This window comes from Coturnix japonica, chromosome 2 (assembly GCF_054131305.1).
Source record: "Coturnix japonica strain WE chromosome 2, WE-NBRP24, whole genome shotgun sequence".
Lineage (NCBI taxonomy): Eukaryota > Metazoa > Chordata > Aves > Galliformes > Phasianidae > Coturnix > Coturnix japonica.
In genome coordinates this window covers 42,108,731-42,126,293 of record NC_140664.1, presented here as the reverse complement: position 1 = coordinate 42,126,293, position 17,563 = coordinate 42,108,731, and the positions used below count along the sequence as shown (strand labels likewise).

General features: G+C 38.7%; 1 protein-coding gene across 3 annotated transcripts in view; it reads left to right on the top strand.

Annotated features, from left to right (window-relative positions):
* The window catches only part of LAMA3 (laminin subunit alpha 3), a 102,724-nt gene that overhangs the window by 13,216 nt on the left and 71,945 nt on the right, over positions 1–17,563 (top strand). For 2 of the 3 annotated variants that reach the window (XM_085539585.1, XM_085539584.1), the window contains exons 3-10: positions 990–1,107; positions 1,981–2,099; positions 3,475–3,645; positions 5,619–5,716; positions 7,899–8,014; positions 13,166–13,284; positions 15,691–15,781; positions 16,799–16,930. In XM_085539585.1, the coding sequence (XP_085395711.1) occupies positions 990–1,107; positions 1,981–2,099; positions 3,475–3,645; positions 5,619–5,716; positions 7,899–8,014; positions 13,166–13,284; positions 15,691–15,781; positions 16,799–16,930 (964 nt within the window). Of the gene's footprint in view, positions 1–989; positions 1,108–1,980; positions 2,100–3,474; positions 3,646–5,618; positions 5,717–7,898; positions 8,015–13,165; positions 13,285–15,690; positions 15,782–16,798; positions 16,931–17,563 lie in introns of those variants that run through there. The other variant, XM_085539586.1, reaches the window with a different exon arrangement.

Here is a 17,563-nt window from a genome sequence, read left to right as displayed (position 1 = left end):
AGTACTGGACAGGGACAAAGATTTCTGCTCCATTTTATTACAGGCCATTTGCAACTGGCTTTTGGTGGCCCAGACAGCTGTGAGAGCCACTGAACTGGTCCCAGCAGACAGCTGAATGGGCCAGGCATGGCAAGAGATGGCAGTCCCAGTTTGTGATTGGGAGCTTATGCATATTTGTAGTTTGAAGTCTAATGACCTAAGTAAATCTGACTTAGAGTAGGATTTCATGTCAAATCCATATTTGCTCTAGTGTCTGGGAGCCTTCTGCCTTTGTTGTCTATGTCCGTGGTACGTATTAAGAATGTGGCCTTGGGAAGCTTGGGACACATTCTGAGTAGCTTCAGAATATGTAAGATCTGCCAGTCATAAAAAAATCTCTCCTGTTATATTTGATACACATGAAACTGCAGACACTTGATTTTGCTACTTACAAAGTGGCAAAATTATCTAGAAATATCCATGTAGTGAGGGAACAGATAACTTGGATTATTATCAAATACAGCCAAAGGAGTACCAGTGTAAAGTGTGTGCATTCTGACTAATGTTATTTTCCTTGACTACAAGCATAGTTATATGTCTGGAATGCAACAAGCAGAGAGAATGTGGCAGGATTCTGTAAAAGTATTTTATCTCAGTGAATTGAGATGCAAATTTTTGGAGGCTAAGTACTATACCCTAAACACACCTGAGCAATCAGTCAGATGTGGAACAGAACCATTCTGAAATGTAACAGATGGCATATAGTGCAGTCATACTGCAGCTTTCTTAATGTACTGGAGCACACTGCCAGTTGAGGAGGGTTGATACAAATACTTAGAGAGTACCAGCTGAGAATCCGGCCTATTATTTTAATGGAAATGAAACAGCAGGGGATAACTTTTTCACTGTATGCAACAGAAAAGGGATTTACTGGCATTCATTTTAGTATTGCTGTACTTTTGCAGTGTTAGAAAAGTTTCTGATAATACTTCTATATGTTCTGTTTCCAGCTCTTCCATGTTGCCTATATTCTTATCAAGTTTGCGAATTCTCCTCGTCCAGATCTCTGGATCTTAGAAAGATCGGTGGACTTTGGAAGAACTTACACTCCCTGGCAATATTTTGCTCGTAAGTATTAATTCTTGCATTGCTGCACTTTTGTAGGCAGGTTTCTTTAATTGTTTGCTGGAAAATCGGGCCATGTATTTTGCTGAATGTTTCAGCTGTAGTGGAGACAGCGGATGTCAAAAGTGTTTATCTTAGTTATAGATGATAGATGAGTCAAAAGAGTGCAATTAAAACTGAGCACAATATTTTAAAACTGTAACTCAACATGTCAATGTTTGTCAGTCCATTGGGATTTTTTGCTTTGCATTGCTTATCTTGCCTTTTTGTATATCGGAGCTGCAGTGTCATCCATCCCACTGGACTAAAGAATTCCTAGCAAAAATCAGAGGGGTGCGGTTTTAGTGGGTACTGTGATGATGGATTAATGGTTGGACTAGATTTTAGTGGTCATTTCCAACCTTCATGATTCTGTGATACACAAGCATGAAATCTTGGAATAGATACATTTTTCTGTTATTATATTGGAAAGATTGTGCAGTGTCTTGTCAAGCACCATTGAATGACTTACTATGAGAAATGTTTTATCATAGAATCATAGAATGGTTTGGGTTGGAAAGGACCTTTACGATCACCTTGCTCCAACCCCATTGCTATAGGCAGGGACACCTCCATCTAGACCAGGTTGCATGAAGCCCCATCCAGCCTGGCCTTGAGTGCTTCCAGAGAGGGGGAATCCACTGGCCAACCTGTTCCAGTGTCTTACCAGCCTCACAGTTTATATTTAGAAATTTTCATTTTTATGCTTTAAGTGAAGAAATCGGTCTTTGTTTATCTTTAACTACGGGGAAAAAAAATCTCTGCTTTCAGGTAAAATTTCGTTGTTAATTTAAATTAGAACAATAGTGTATATAAAAATAACTCTGATTTGTCCAGACTCCAAAGCAGATTGTTTGGAACGCTTTGGAAAGGAAGCAAATGTTCCTGTGAAGAGGGATAGCGATGTCATTTGCACTACAGAGTATTCTCGCATTGTGCCTCTTGAAAATGGAGAGGTAAGTGCTTTTAGAAAAATGATGTGTCATGGTGGAAGTGAACAGTTACAGAAGTTTGCAGTTACAATAAAAACCTAGAACATAAAGTTTTTGGGTTTTTTTGTTATTACTGCTTGAAACTAAATTAATAAATCCGTAGCCATGAATTTATGTAACTGTTGAAATTTTAGGAGGTTGAGCTGACTTTTTCTAACTTACACCAGTGGGCAGGGCTGCCTGTATGGATTCCTTCTTATGGTTTAGATTACCTCTCTTTAGGAATCTGCATTTGACGATACTGACTGCATTTTCTGCATAGTTTCCGCGTGTGAATTAACTTACAGCATTTGAATTCCTCATGGGACCAAATGCTGTAAACCAGTCAATATACTACATGTGCTTGCAAAAGTGTTGCTTTGAGTTTAGTTGCTGTTCCTTGATAAGCAGAAATGCGACTTGTGTGACTTGAATTGAGGCTAAACTCCAGGCTGTACTGTTCACTCTTGCTGATGTTCTTGTTTTATGTCTCATGCAGTAATTACACACATCTAAACCACGCCAGAGTTGTCCAGAGTTTTGTGCAAATGAATCTGGAGTTGTAGTATAAAGTAGAAATTGCCTACTAATGCAACACATTTTTACAAGAACAATTTATGTAGAACATTGCTGGTGCCATCTCTAATGCACACTTCACTTTATGGCAGATGTTTGAAACTAGAAATCTGTTGTCTGGCTGTTAATAAATAAAGTTCCTTACTCGGAGGTCTGCATGCACACTAATATATTAATTTGCTAATTTAATTTAGATTCATGATTGCTGGCACCATTTTGTTCAAAAATAAATAAGTGCTGGAGCACCTGTTTGGAAAGTCAGATAAACCTGCTTTCATGTGAAGGGATTTTCTCAAGTAACATCGTGTACTTTCCTCTGAAAGGCTGTTAATATGCTCTTAGGCATTGGACCTGGTAACAATAATATTTTCCAGGAATGTTTGTGCCTTAACCCAAAAATAAATGTGCTTTGGGAAAGAGCCAAAATCTGGTGTTTTCACTCAGGCAAAACTTCCATTGACACTATCAACTGTTAATGTAACTATTTGTAGCTGTTCCTATTTTTTTTTTTCCTTGTCAAATGATATTCTTTCTGTGTACCCGCTATTGTGGGTACACCATTAGGGCACTGTGATATGAGCAGTGAAAATTCAGGGGAGTCCAAGACACGTTTTTTTTTCTTGGAGTGTTTTATATCCTGATTTCAGTATGTGCAGTTGAAAATGTGCTCAGAAACAATAGTAAACCTTTTGGTTCTTTTATTACTCACAACCTGGCTCTGTGCCCAGTACTGATACTTGCAGCTGATAAGTTTTAATAAAAATATACTTACTTTTCTTGTTAGATTGTAGTCTCTTTGGTAAATGGCCGCCCAGGAGCAAAAAACTTCACTTATTCCCCTAGTCTTCAAGAATTCACAAAAGCAACAAACATCCGCCTTCATTTTCTCAGAACTAATACGCTTCTTGGCCACTTGATATCAAAAGCTCAACGAGACCCTACTGTAACCCGCAGAGTAAGTACTGTTTTCACAGAGGTATATTCATTATAGGGGAAGTAATGATTTGTAAGAGACTATCTTTCCTTGGTTTCAAATATTAAAAGAAATTGAGTGCATCATTGGAACTGTTAGGAGCCATTCCAGAAATCTTCTTAACTGTCTTTCACAGAGCTGAGGAGTTAGATCTCATTAGCTTTATTTTACATTGCTTTCCCTTATTTATTCAAAGAGATCTGCAGGAAATGCTACCTGAGTTTCTGCAGGAGCAGGAATCAAAGAGCCAACTCAAAAGGCTCTATTTGTACACAAGAGATGCATAGGAGTTTTCAGTGGATTTTGGGCTATCCCTTAGGGCTAAACAGCCAAAGTCCTGCTCCCATGTAAGGAAATACCTTAAGGGAAAAATGCATAGAAATTCACAGAGTAGAGAGATTGTAAACTTCATATTGTATTGTTATTTTTAACCTCTTTATTTAAAATGAAGATTTGGTAACAATTGGAGGAAACCCAGGGGTGAGGCACTGCACACGTGTATGGGTTTTTGCATCAAGTACCTAAAATGTTCCAGTTTCTTGATAGTATTCACATTAAGTATCTTCATTGTCTTAAGTAAATTTTAAGTTGTTGCTTACAGGCAAATGTAAATGCAGTATTTTACCTGGCAAGCAGCATAGACTCAGTGTAAGGTACTTTTGATGTTATGGCCATAGGATGCAGGGCAAATGAATAAAACATTGGGTATTCTATTGAATTGTTAGAAGAGAGCACAAATTCTCATTGTGGAGACTGTCAAAGTCTAGGAAAGAGTTAATATTACTAAGAAAAGTCTTACTGTTCAACTTACTAGAAAAACAGATGAAAACCAGACGAGTTCTCTTCTCCTGTCCAAGTAACTGCCTGACTTCCATTAATGGTTTAAATTCATGGCAGACTGAATTTTATAGGGTATGTTTTATGTCTATACTGTGACCTATTAATTGTTTTGGCCTGTTACTAATATGATTTGTTACTAAGCAGTAACAGTACAACTACTGTTAGTAGTACAGTATAGTTCTGCTAAGCAGCAGGTAATTGTAGACCTGGTTGTGAAAAATCTTACTTTATAAAAAAAGAAAAACAAAAACAGTCAAATACGATTACAAGAGACACAGTAGTCATTTCTAGCTGTGCTGAAGGCTCTGGAAGTGCAGATTCTATTTACAGTCCAAAAATGGTAGGCATGGATAGAAATTAACTTCTGTATTTGAATAGAGGTTGTTCAGAAAAATAATGAGATCTTATATCCTATCTACTGTTCTTCACCCGCCTAGAACAAAGTAGCTTTACAGAAGCTGGAGAGGGAGTTGAAAAAGCTCTCAGCCTTGGAGAGGCTTCTTTCTGTGCCAGCCAACTCCACCTGCAGTGGAGTGGATAGCCTCTTACAGGGGTCATATTGTGAATGGGAGAGCACAGGAGACAGAACTGCAAAATATTTTGACCCTTTTTATCCTCTAGTGGCATTAATGTTGTCCAGGAAGTGATCTTGTTCTGTTTCTAGTGTTTTGTGACCATGTATGACTGAATGGGCAAAACAGTGCTGCTCACAGAAGTGTGTCCTATTTGCTGATTGGACCAAAGTCTCACAAACTGATGCTGTAACTGTATTCCACTTCTCCATCCTCAAGCTGTCTTTGAGCAAGTTTTGAGCTCAGGTAATGATGATGCGTAGCTGCTGGAGAGTGGAAGGCTACAGCGGTGTGTATTTCTTGTGAGCTGCACAAACCTACAAATGCATTCTGTTACTATCAGGCACCCTGTAGGCACTGACTTTGATTTGCTGGGATTCACACTAAGTCATAACATCAATACAGATTTGACAATTGACTGCTTGGCTTTGCCCCTTTGTAAAATCATACCTTTAAAATTCTGATAGGAAAGATTTAACAATGTAGAAATAACTGATGTTATTTATACCATAATACAAGAATACAACTCTGCTTGTTCCATAGTATTACTACAGTATAAAAGATATCAGTATTGGTGGTCGATGTGTTTGCCATGGCCATGCTGAAGTATGCAGAGCAAAAACTGCTGAAAACCAATACCAGTAAGTAAACAGAGTATGACATTAGTTTAATGTCAGCAAATGTATTCAAATGTCCTTTTTTACTGCCAGATGTACATTTTTGTTACATTTTAAAAATGAGAGTCTGCTAATAATTGGTGTGAAAACATTCAAGAACTGTTCTGTATGAAATATTATAGAATGGCCTGGGTTGAAAAGGACCACAATGATCATTTGGTTTCAACCCCCCTGCTGTGTGCAGGGTCGACAACCACCAGACCAGGCTGCCCAGAGCCACATCCAGCCTGGCCTTGAATGCCTCCAGGGATGGGGCATCCACAACCTCCTTGGGCAACCTGTTCCAGTGTGTCACCACCCTCTGTGTGAAAAACTTCCTCCTAAAATCTAACCTAAACCTCCCCTGTCTCAGTTTAAAACCATTCCCCCTTGTCCTATCACTGTCCACCCTCTTAAATGGTCATTCCCCCTCCTGTTTATACGCTCACTTCAAGTACTGGAAGGCCTCAATGATCTCCCTGGAGATCTCATTGAGAACAAGCCTGGTTCTCAACCTCTCTTCATAGGAGAGGTGCTCCAGCCCTCTGATCATCTTATTCACCCTCCTCTGGACTTGCCCCTAAAGTTCCATGTCTTTCTTGTGCTGGGGGCCCCAGGCCTGGACACAGTACTTCAGATGGGGCCTCACAAGAGCTGAGTAGAAGATAATAAGTATTAGATTTTCTTTTTATCTGAAATAAAATTTAATAATTCATTAGAAATCTTTAGTTCTTTTTGGAAAACATAGTTTGTTATCATCTCCTAACAGGAGAAATTAGAAGGCCAACTCATGAACAAAGTGAACACAGTGGAGATATGGAACAGTATTGAGTTCAGACAAATTCCAGTGCTTTTGGCAATTACTTGGAAAAATAAAATCAGAAACTGAATGTATTATACCCTTCTCTTAGAACCATAGAATTGCCTGAGTTGTAAGAGACCTTGAAGGTCATCTAGCCCCACATTCCCCTGCAGTGAACAGGGACATCTACAGCTAAATCAGGTTGCTTGGAGCTTTGGCCTTGTTGATGATGAAATGACACTTCCCTTGAGTGAACTGACTATACAAATACTTATAAAAGTAAAACATGACTTTCAATATTGTATTCTTAGTTTATTGATGAGAAAAGCCATAAATTTGGTAGAATTGTCTGCATTTTTCTGCTTGAATATTTTGCATGAGCAGAACTTAGGATGGATGGCTGTTTGTCCTTCAGATATCTGACTCTAAATAATGTTTGTTTAGAATAATAATTGCAAAAGCAGTTATTCTGCAGCTGCAGTATACCTGGAGTATTTTACAATTATCTTTACAGTCCTTTAATTGTTTAAGAAGTGTTTTTATTGTCACATACACGAGCAATTAGCAAATAATATGTCATTTCAGACATTTGGCAGCAGGAGTATACTTATGTCAAAGAATGGGTATATTATCTTACTATACCTTCATTTATAAATGTACTTTTCTATCAGTGAGCTTGAATTAAAAAGGGATAACAGCTAGTAATTCACGTATCTATAATCTATAGGAAAGTTTACAGAATTTACAGTTTACTCTAAAATTATATTGCCCCTTGGTTATTGGACTACACAGACAATGGGAAAAAGCCTTTCCAGTCTCAGGGTCTTTTTGTTGCTCCTAGGACTCAGTTGCTATGCATGATAGCAACACAAGACCTAATGATAAGAGCCTGCACTTATGGAGGCTATTCAGCTAAATCAAAGTAAATATGGCGCGTGTTTTCTTGATAAATAGTATGAGCTATTTATCTTTAACTTTATTTAACTTTAAATGCAACAAGATTGATTTCTTATTGTGGTTTAATAAAGACAGTAATTGTAAACAAAGCATAACTGAAAAATGATGAAGGCATGCATAGAAGGAGTATAGATGTTTTGATTAACTGTAGGTCAACATGCCTGAGCCTTGGAATGAAGCTAAATTGGGTACATCCTAAGCTATTATATATTAGCTTGATTTAATATTCTAGCATAAGGTTTCTTAATCCAGTCTATTGAATCCAGTGATACATGTTTTCTATAACTTATTTATGCTAACAAGCCCATCGTCATATAATTAAAGTAACCAGTCACGAATAATTACATGATCAAGAAAAAAGTAAAATAAAATCCAACTTCAGTATAATAAGTGACTTTAATTCTGTAGGTTTCATTGTGAATGCCAGCATAACACTTGTGGGGAAACCTGTGACCACTGCTGCCCTGGCTATAATCAGAAACAGTGGCAACCTGCAACAGCCGGGAACACAAATATATGTGAACGTGAGTAGTCAAAAATAAGTTTGTTTAAAAGGGCCTTTGAATGGGTAGGAATTAGCCATTGTAAGTACTTAGCATGCAGTAGGTTTTGACACCCTTTTTTTCTGTACTGAGAAAATTCTTTCTGCACAAAGGACTAAACAATGCAGTGAACGTTACTTGTGTTTTTTCTCTTCTTGTTGAACAATGAATATCACCATACATGTGAAAATATTGCATAAGAAAAGTTGAAATGATCCTGTAGTATGTTAAATCAACATCTCCACCTAGTCATCACTTTGTCTTCCCTAGCAGAACAGAGATTATATGCATTTTGTACAGCTTTGAAACTTGCCTCCCTGTTGCCAAAGGCCTTTGTATGCAGGTGAGAGAGAGACTGCATAAATACTTAGCTCTGCAGGTCACTCTACTTGATGTGTCATGAGAGAACACTTGCTGTGACATCTAGTTTTTGTGTACTGTCAACAGAGGGCACTCTGCAGGTTTACCCGTGTGGCATGTATTTTTGTTTTTCAAGGGAATAAGAAGAACTTAGTGAAGTATGGCAAGATGCAGTCAGTGAAGTATTTAGTTTACAGCTGGGAACTGTAAGAAATGATGCAGTCTTTGCTGTCTTTTGTTGGGAAAGGGATCTGTGTTATTCATTGTTCTTGTCATAATAGCTACTATATCTTTTATATTATGAAGGCACACAGTTCAAAAGTTTCTCTCATAAAACAGTTTTTTAGAAAGAAATCTGTCCTTTGGGAATTGAGCATGTTCACTGTTACAGGAACCAGAGCAAAATGTCATGTCTCCAAAGACTCCTAAATTTACAATCTAATAACCATGAAATGTGTCTGAAAAGCCTTTCAGCAGTGGAGTCCTATCTTGGCAGTGTTACACATTACCCATAAAACAGTGCAGTTCTTCTGCCTTGCTTGCCTTGGGCTCATAAGCAGTCTACTCTGAGCTTCCTGTCATTTTAACGCTGACAGGGGTCTGGGTTGTAGTCCTTTCTCAAGCCAACAGTTGCCCCTCACCGACCTGATGCAAATAGTCACAAAGATGTTCCTGCTGAGGAGTCCCCTCTGCACGTGTCTTTATTTCTGTACTCCTTATTAAAGAGTTTGAAGTGCTTTAGACCCACAGACTGAATAGCCAAGCTGGAGAAGTCCCTTGAACTTTCTTCCATCTTCCATGTGTTTAATCCTTTTGTTAAAGAAAATGTGTAAGTGTGAGGGTGACCACATGGACTGTCTTCTCATTGAGGGGTATGTGACGTCAGACATGATTGCACGTTGTGCATCTTTTTGACCACAAACAGTAGCTGTGGTACAGCGCTAGCCATCTCTGTGCATGTTCTGTTCTGAGCAAATATCTTGGTAGCCTCTGGTTTTCCCTGGTGTCTGGCCTAAGTTATTTAACTTGTCTGCCTAAGATTAATGTAGCTAGTGGGTACAAACCGTTAGCAGGAGAAGCTTATCTGAAAGCCAAATAGACATATACCTCTATAACCTGAGGAATAAAGAGACTGTTTGTTGAATTAAAAATTGCAGTACTAAGAGTGTTGAGGGGAGGGTGGAAAAAAAGATTGTTAAAACGTTTGATCGGAGATAGACATGTTGGGACACAATTTTTGGACAATATTTGAAACCTCATTTGAATTCCCCTCTATGAAAGAAAAATGCTTTCTGCCAGGAAGAGATAGACAAAGAGCATAAATAATGTCACATCCTTGGAGGAATGAGTTTATAAAAGTTCACCTGCAAGATTCAGAGCCAAAACAGCTTAGCTTCTAACCGCCTCTGAAAAAAATACACTTGTTAGAATGGATTGCTTCTAGCACTTCCAGGTGATCTGTTGAGAATGTTGGCCAGGTGCAGGCGTCTTTTGGAAGCTGTTAGTGAGGGAATTAAAACAGCTTCGTTAACTTCCCAGCAGCCTGAGATTCCTTTGGGGAAGCTGAAAGAGGTTGGTGGGAACTTGAGATAGGGCCAGTCTTCTAGAACAGTGTGGGCCACCAAATGGCTCAAAGTTGTAAGAAAGCGCTTTGTGAGGTAGAAAGGGCTTGTGTTCACCTGCCAGAGAAAATGTTACTTTGATCAAATTATTTCTCATCAAACAGACATACTTGTGAGCTGTATGTAGCTCACAGAGAATTTGGCTAGAAAGAGCTTTTGTGTAGAGAAAGAGAAATATTCATTTCAGTGCACAGATCCTCATTTTGTCTGGCAGTTGGGCTGAGGGTGAAAAAAACATCCTATCTTCATTCCTTTCAATTACTTCCAGCAAATTTTTTCTTTTTTTTTTTCCTCCTGTGTGATCACTTCTTTCATTTGCTGACTTAATATCTTGAATCAACATCCTATTTGTCAAAACCCAGCCAGGGAACCTAGGCTTGACCTATCTGGTTCCTGGCAGCAAACCATGAGGGAATCTGATGATTTTCCTCAGCTCTGCTTTTGACAGTTTCTATGAAAAGGCTTCCTTGTCCGAAGCTATTAAGACATAAAGGCCTAGAGAAGATGCAGAGAATGATTCAGTTTCCCAGCTTTGTCTGCATAATCACACAGCACTTGGTGAATCGGTTTTCCAAGAGTTGTATTCCCAGTCATACTAGGTAATTTAAATGGTATTTGGTAGGATTACACTATAAGGAAATTCTTCCCTCATCATGAAATAGGGCCAGAGTTCTCACCGTTTTGTTTTGTTTTGAAGTACTTCCAGGAATCCATTTTTTTTCCAGATCGTCTTATCCCCTAGACCAGGCAAAGGGAAGGTTTTCCTGAGTGTGAAGTCCATTGCTTCATAAAGTCATAACTTTAGCAACTCCTAGGAAGGTTCTCTTGGAATGCTTAACATTTGTAATTAAAGCTTACCTAGCATCTAGATGCTTCTGGAAGCCTTTTTTTACTTTCTGGGTTCTTTCAAAAAATTTCTTGTTGTTCCTGCAAGAAAACAGGGAAATAAATTTGTGTTAAAACCATGGTCCTGCTTATGATTTGTTATTCTCATTTACTGTTTGTTCTTACTCATAATTATATTACAGCTCTGGAGTGTTTCAGTGAAGACAGAGCTTTCCATGAACAAAGGCATCAAAGTTCAGAGATTAATTTGACTAATATCTTCCATAGCGACCAAGTTATGAGTTACATATAGCAGATCTATTGTAAATTAGATACATTTTCTTTACTCAAACTGTACTTGTAGAATCTATTCAAAGCATGGAGCTATTTTTCATCTTAGCTCTCTTCAGTAAGCCTGTCATAAATTTTGGCCTGGTCCTGGAATTTGTTTTGTTTGGCCTTTTGGCTGACGGTAAATCAGTAGGGGATTTTCTAGCTCTAGGTCTCCCACCTTGATGTAAGGAGATTAGTAAAACCAGCTGATGCATATACAACATTACAAACATATCAATGGAAGCATCTCAGATGTTTTCAGTAGGTGATCTTTCTAGGCCAGGGCATCTGCAAGTGACATTGAGGTGCCTGAAAGCAAAGTCTTTCAGCTGAAACTGTAAGCAACCATAAACTGGGGAAAATTCATTTTCCCAATCATCTAATTCTGTCCTTTTAAACATAGCTATTTATTATTATTACTCTTGTTACTGTTCTTTATACCACGCTTTTTCAGACAGTACATCTTTTTGAATCCAAAATTCTCAGGCAGTAGAATGAATTTATACTTAAAACTTCTCCATTAAGAGAACAGCAGCTGGGTAAATATATAGCTAGGTTTGTTGATATCTCTTTATTTATGGCTATGTGAGTTCCTTTTGTGTATATCTTTTTATTTAAATATGTATAACTTATCTATAACTGTTTATTTGAAGTAAATACATAGCGCAGTTCAACCCAGATGTATTTTTGGAAATCGGGATAGTAGAAAAAACATTTGAACATGTTTTTCATATCTTTTCAAAACTGCCGAGACCATTTTTCTGGAGATTTCTAATTCTGTTTTTATGAATAAATATATAGTTTTGAGATGGTACAACTATTTCTTCCTCATGAGAGTATGTCTTCCTCATGTCTAGATGATCTTCTTGTATTTCTAGTGTGAAAATCCAGTCAGTGATAGGTAAATATGTGCTTTAGAGTGCAAAACATATGAGTGTATGTATATATCAATAATCTAGTTGTCTTCTTCACCTCTGCTTTATTGGTGGTGTCAGTGAGTTAAATCTGTCTGGTGACCAGTCATGAGTGGTATTCCCCAGGAAGTCAGTACTGGGGCCTGTCCTGTTCAGTATCTTTGTTTATGATCTGGTTAAGGGCATTGAGTGCACCTTCAGTAAATGTGCAGATGAGCCTAACATGGGAGGAACTGTCAATCTGTTCGAAGGCAGGAAGGCCCTACAGAGGGATCAGGACAGACTGGATAGCTGGGCTGAGGCCAATGGGATGAAAGTCAACAAGACCAGGCAATGCTACAGGATTGAGGCAGAGTGGCTGGAAGACTGTGCAGCAGAAATGAACCTGGAGTTGTTAGTCAAAATTCAGCTGAACGTGAACCAGCAGTGAGTCCGGGTAAACAAGAAGGCCAGTGGCATTATGGCTTGTGTCAGAAATTGCCAGCAGCAATGAAGTGATCATCAGTCTGTACTCTGCACTAGTGAACCCACTCCTTGAGTACTATGTTCAGTTTGGGGCCCATTGCGGTAAGAGAGACCCTGGAATGTATTCAGAGAAGGGCAACAAAGCTGTGAGGGGCCTGGAGAACAAGTCTGATCGGGAGTGGTTGAGGGAGCTGGGATTGTTTAGTCTGGAGAAGAGGAGGCTCAGGGGAGACCTTATTGCAATGGCGTGAAAGGAGGTTGTGGTGAGGTGGGAGTCAGCCTCTATTCCCAAGTAGCTAGCAATAGGACTAGAGGGAATGGCCTCAAGTTGCTCCAGGGGAGGTTCAGGTTGGGTGTTAGGAAAAATTTAGTCTCTGAAGGAGTGTTTTGGTGCTGGAATGGGCTGCCCAGGGAGGTGGTGGAGTCACCATCCCTGGAGGTGTTCAAAACATATTTGGATGTTGTACTGAGGGACATAGTTTAGCAGGAAATATTTGTGGTATGTGGATGGTTGGACTGGATGATCTTGGGGGTCTTTTCCAATTGTTGTAATTCTATGATTCTATGAATTCTAGCACGATAATGAAAGCTGACTTGGCGTATTACTTTTTCAGCCTGCAATTGCCATGGACATGCCACTGACTGCTACTATGATGCTGATGTTGATCAGCGTCGAGAAAGCCTAAATATTCATGGGCGTTATGAAGGTGGAGGAGTCTGCATTAACTGCCAGGTAAAAAGATTTTGGCCATTTAAGTAATTGTTATTTGGAGAACGTGTACTATAGTGTTGTGCCTGCACTGATAGTTATGAGGCTGACTGGTTTAAATGGCTTTATTACTCTATTGTTATTACTTGCACTCAGAATAGGGAAATAGCTGTCTGAAAATAATTTGCGTCATACAACATTCCTTGTCAATGTATAATGATACATAAATTGTGTTTACATGCAGTTCTATGTGACTCAAATAAAGCCAAACAATAAAACAATTAAATTAACTGAAAAAAATTCCCTTTTCTGTTATTACGAAGTCTACCATTTCTCTGCTTAATAGAGGGAAGTAAAAACTTCCTAAATAAAATACCAACGCAGTCCAGCAGGTTCTTTACTGAAGCAAAATGCAGAGAACTCTCCTTCATCATCAGGACTAAATGAGGACATAGGTGGTATCAAGAAGGCAGGTTTTTGGTATTGAAAACATGGAATTGTAGAAGGGACCTCCAGAGGTGTGATTTGTATCTATTGCCTTCCTGTGCATTTGAAAATATGGCTGTATTTAAGAAGCAAAAAAAAGTTCGAATAAAATTTAAAGGGTGTTTTCCATCTTTTTGTCACAGGATAATCAATATTGTCCAAAAAGCAACCAGAAGAGAGTAGAATTATTTTTTACTAGCACGAGCAGAAGAAATGTTCGTTTTCTTCCAGTCAACATTTCTGTGCTGAGCTTTGTTCATGTTATCTGGTAGATTTATCTTGTTGGTCCTTCCTGCGTGTCTCAGGATCTTAAAATTCAGTCTCATGGTCACTGCATGCTGCTGCCCTCTGCTTTCACATGTTCTGCCAGTTCTTCCTTGTTTGTGGGAGTCTTGAACAGAGTATCTTCTCCTTTACATTCATAAGTCCCTGCATCCCAAAACTGTCTTTGATAAAGTAAAACTACCTTCTGAATTGCTTACTCCCCGTTGCATTGAGGTGGTTAAAATTATCTTTGAGTACCAAGGCCCATGACTGCAAGATTTTCTCTTGCTGCATAAAAAATGCTTCATCCACCTTCTTGTTCAGGCAGTCTGTAATACACCTACTGCAATATCTGTGGTGTTAGTGTGTTTTTTGATCATTATCAATAAGCTGTTCGTCCCAGACCCAGAGAGTGGCATTCAGCACCTGCAGCTCTGTCCAGGATGAGGCCTCTAATGTGCCATGGGTGGTAGGAATCTCTGACGAACACACCCTGTGATATGTTGAGTCCACTGCTGCACAATCTTCAAGTAGATCTGCAGTCTTGAGTAGTGCTACTGGGTCTTGCCAGGCTATGTGCTGCAACAGTTGATGCATCCCCATCTACTGTGAGATGTGAAGATCACCTTTCCTAATCTACTGCTAACCTTTCTCAGCAGTAGCTCAGCTGTGGAGGTGCTAGAGGAAGCACCTGGCAGAACTAGAACTATTGAGCAAACTGAGAACACCAACCACAATAGCATTGTACTAAGTGCACTGCTCATCAACTGCCCTGCGAGCTGCACCATTAAGTCTCTCTTTGCGGCTGTGTGTTGCAACACACCCTGAGGAAGAACTAAACAGCATGTGGGGGCTGAGGGCAGATGTCCACTGCTTTGGTTGCTCCAAAGCAAAGTTTACTCCCTTCTCTCACACCCTGCTCATAAGACAGACTCTGTCAGCGTTTTGCAACTCCTAACTGCTCAACTAATGAACTCCATCACTGGTGCATGCTCCTGTCGCCTTCACCACAAGGAAGAGATTTACTGCAGGAGTTGTGATTTACTCAGGACTTTTTTCACTTGAGTTTTATGTATTTTTACTGTATTTCAAAATACGTATGATTTTTTTCTGTTCTTCTAAAGCATATCTACAGAGATGCATATTTTTCTAATGGAATAACCATTGTTATTCTATATTCTATAAACTATCGTTTCATGTAGACCGATGAGGTTTTGGTTTATTTTGATGTTGTTAATATTGGACAGTGTATTCATAAGAAATAATAGTGTGAGGAAAACTCCGTGCAGTTGTCTGTATGATGCACATGTTGCACAAAAACAAAGCAAAACAAAAAGCAGGATAAAATAAATGAATAGTGATAGTGCAAAAAGGAGGAATTTTATTCCTAGATTGAAATTATTTTCTGTTAAGTGACTCAGTTTCATAATTTAAAGAGAAAATTTGGCTACTTTATGTGTGGATACTGCAATACAGAAAGGTGTAGAGAATAGGTAGTTAAAGAACATCAAATGACAAATGCTGTCTTTAGTGCATAAATACTTCTTTTTCTGTCCTTTTCCTGAGATGATCCTTTCTTAGTTGTGTATTGGAACAGTGTTAAGGATGTTATTGTTTCTTAATTTTCCTTCCAAGTTCCCCTTTTTAGTTCACATTCTCTTCCTGTTTTATTTTGCACAGCATAATACAGCTGGTGTTAACTGTGAGAAGTGTGCAAAAGGCTACTATCGTCCTTATGGAGTTCCAGCAAGAGCTCCTGATGGCTGTATATGTAAGGTCTTCCATATTGAGTATTTTCTCATAATGGTGGTGATGTTTTGGTTTTGTGCCTTTTTGTTTGTTTGTTTTCTGTAACAAGTACAGGGGATGCATATTTTTGGGAGGGGGAAAAAAGTGCTCAAAAGATGTTTGGAAAGATCTGCAAATGACATTGTGTTGCTTTAGACCTCCTCAATGATGTTCTTCTCAACACGCCTGGCTTCAGGCCAGCAGCAGGACAATAGCAGGAAGTAAGCCATAAAAGGCTGCTGAGGAAGTAGGATCAACTAAGCCCCACAGCTGGCATGAGCTCTGAGAAGCCACTCTTGTCTCATAACCTTGTGACTTTGCTTCTCTTAGCTCTCTTATTTACATATAAGTTATCTGTTGGCTCTTGGTCACTTGTAAATTTTATTTTTAACTCAGAAGGTTATTACAGCAATTACGATTGTTACTTCTACTTTATCTAGTGCTGAATCATCTATAGTAGTTAGTGCAATGGGATAATTGCTAATATAACATTAAAAAAAGATGAGGTAAATATAGATAAGAGCAAATAACTGAATTACGAACTGGCTGATGGAGCTTTGTAACAAGTAGGAGGAAGCTATGGTTTGTTGTGTTTGGGTATTGATATGGTTGGAAGGTCAAATAGTGATGAAAGTTCTACTGTAATGCTGCATATGGTGCGTAAAGGAAGATGAATGGGGCATGATGCTTAGTGTAGCATAGACTTAGGAGAAAGATGAGTGGAAGCCACAGAAAATAGTAGATGCTGTGCAATGTAGTAATAATGTGCAGCTTTCTGAATTAAACACTAAGAGAATAACATAGATCTCACCTCTAAGGAGTATTGTAAAAATTAACTGGTGATAGAGTACTTGGGAAATATGAACTGGCATGCAGATATTAATTCTTGAAATAATGAGATACTCACAACTGTAAATAACATTATAATGTCATGTTGCATTGCTGCAGAAGGCAAATGAATTCATTTCCAAGAAGTGCTAAATTTCTGATCCTTGCTTAGCTTGCCCTTGTGATATGGAGCGTGCAGAGGGCTGTGAGGAAGGATCAGGCCGCTGTTTCTGCAAGTGGAATTTCCAGGGAGAAAACTGTGAACACTGTGCTGATGGATTCTATAGTTTTCCGTTTTGTATCCGTAAGTATGCAAATAGAAATGTCTCTTCTCTAGCATTTTAAATGTGCTTTAAAGGACTGTTTTCATTACACTTGATTCAGCTGGTATTTCAGATTTTCATGTTCGCATTTTCTGAGAAATCAGTAGTCATAACACTGAACAGAGTCTGGTTTACTTACAAAGCAATGGTTCCCTGAAAATCAAATAGGTTGTATTGCATTCTCAGAATTCATGTAAGACATCTCTCTGTCACTAAGTTGTGAATTCCAGTCCTAAAGCCCTTGGACCAGTTGTTCAAATGTGTCTCAGGGTCGTTATGTATAACTCACTTAAACGAGAAAGTAGACTATTACTAGTGAGAAAGAAGGGAAAAAATGGTTTTGTGATCTCTAGGCCTCAAAGGATTCAGAATTTGCAATTCTAATAAACCAAGTTGCGGGCTCTCAGAAGATTCTGGAAATAATTTAAAATAGTTGTAAATTACCTCCTGCATAATGTTGGAAAGGCCCTCCTGTCAGAGCATAAAGCTGTCAGTGGTGCTCTCATACTTTTGCTGAACTGCAGATAAGCATAGGTAATATGGTTGAAGGGAAGGTTACAGGTTTGATTAAATTTAAGTGATTCAGGGAAAGATGCTTGTAAAGCCAAAGGAAA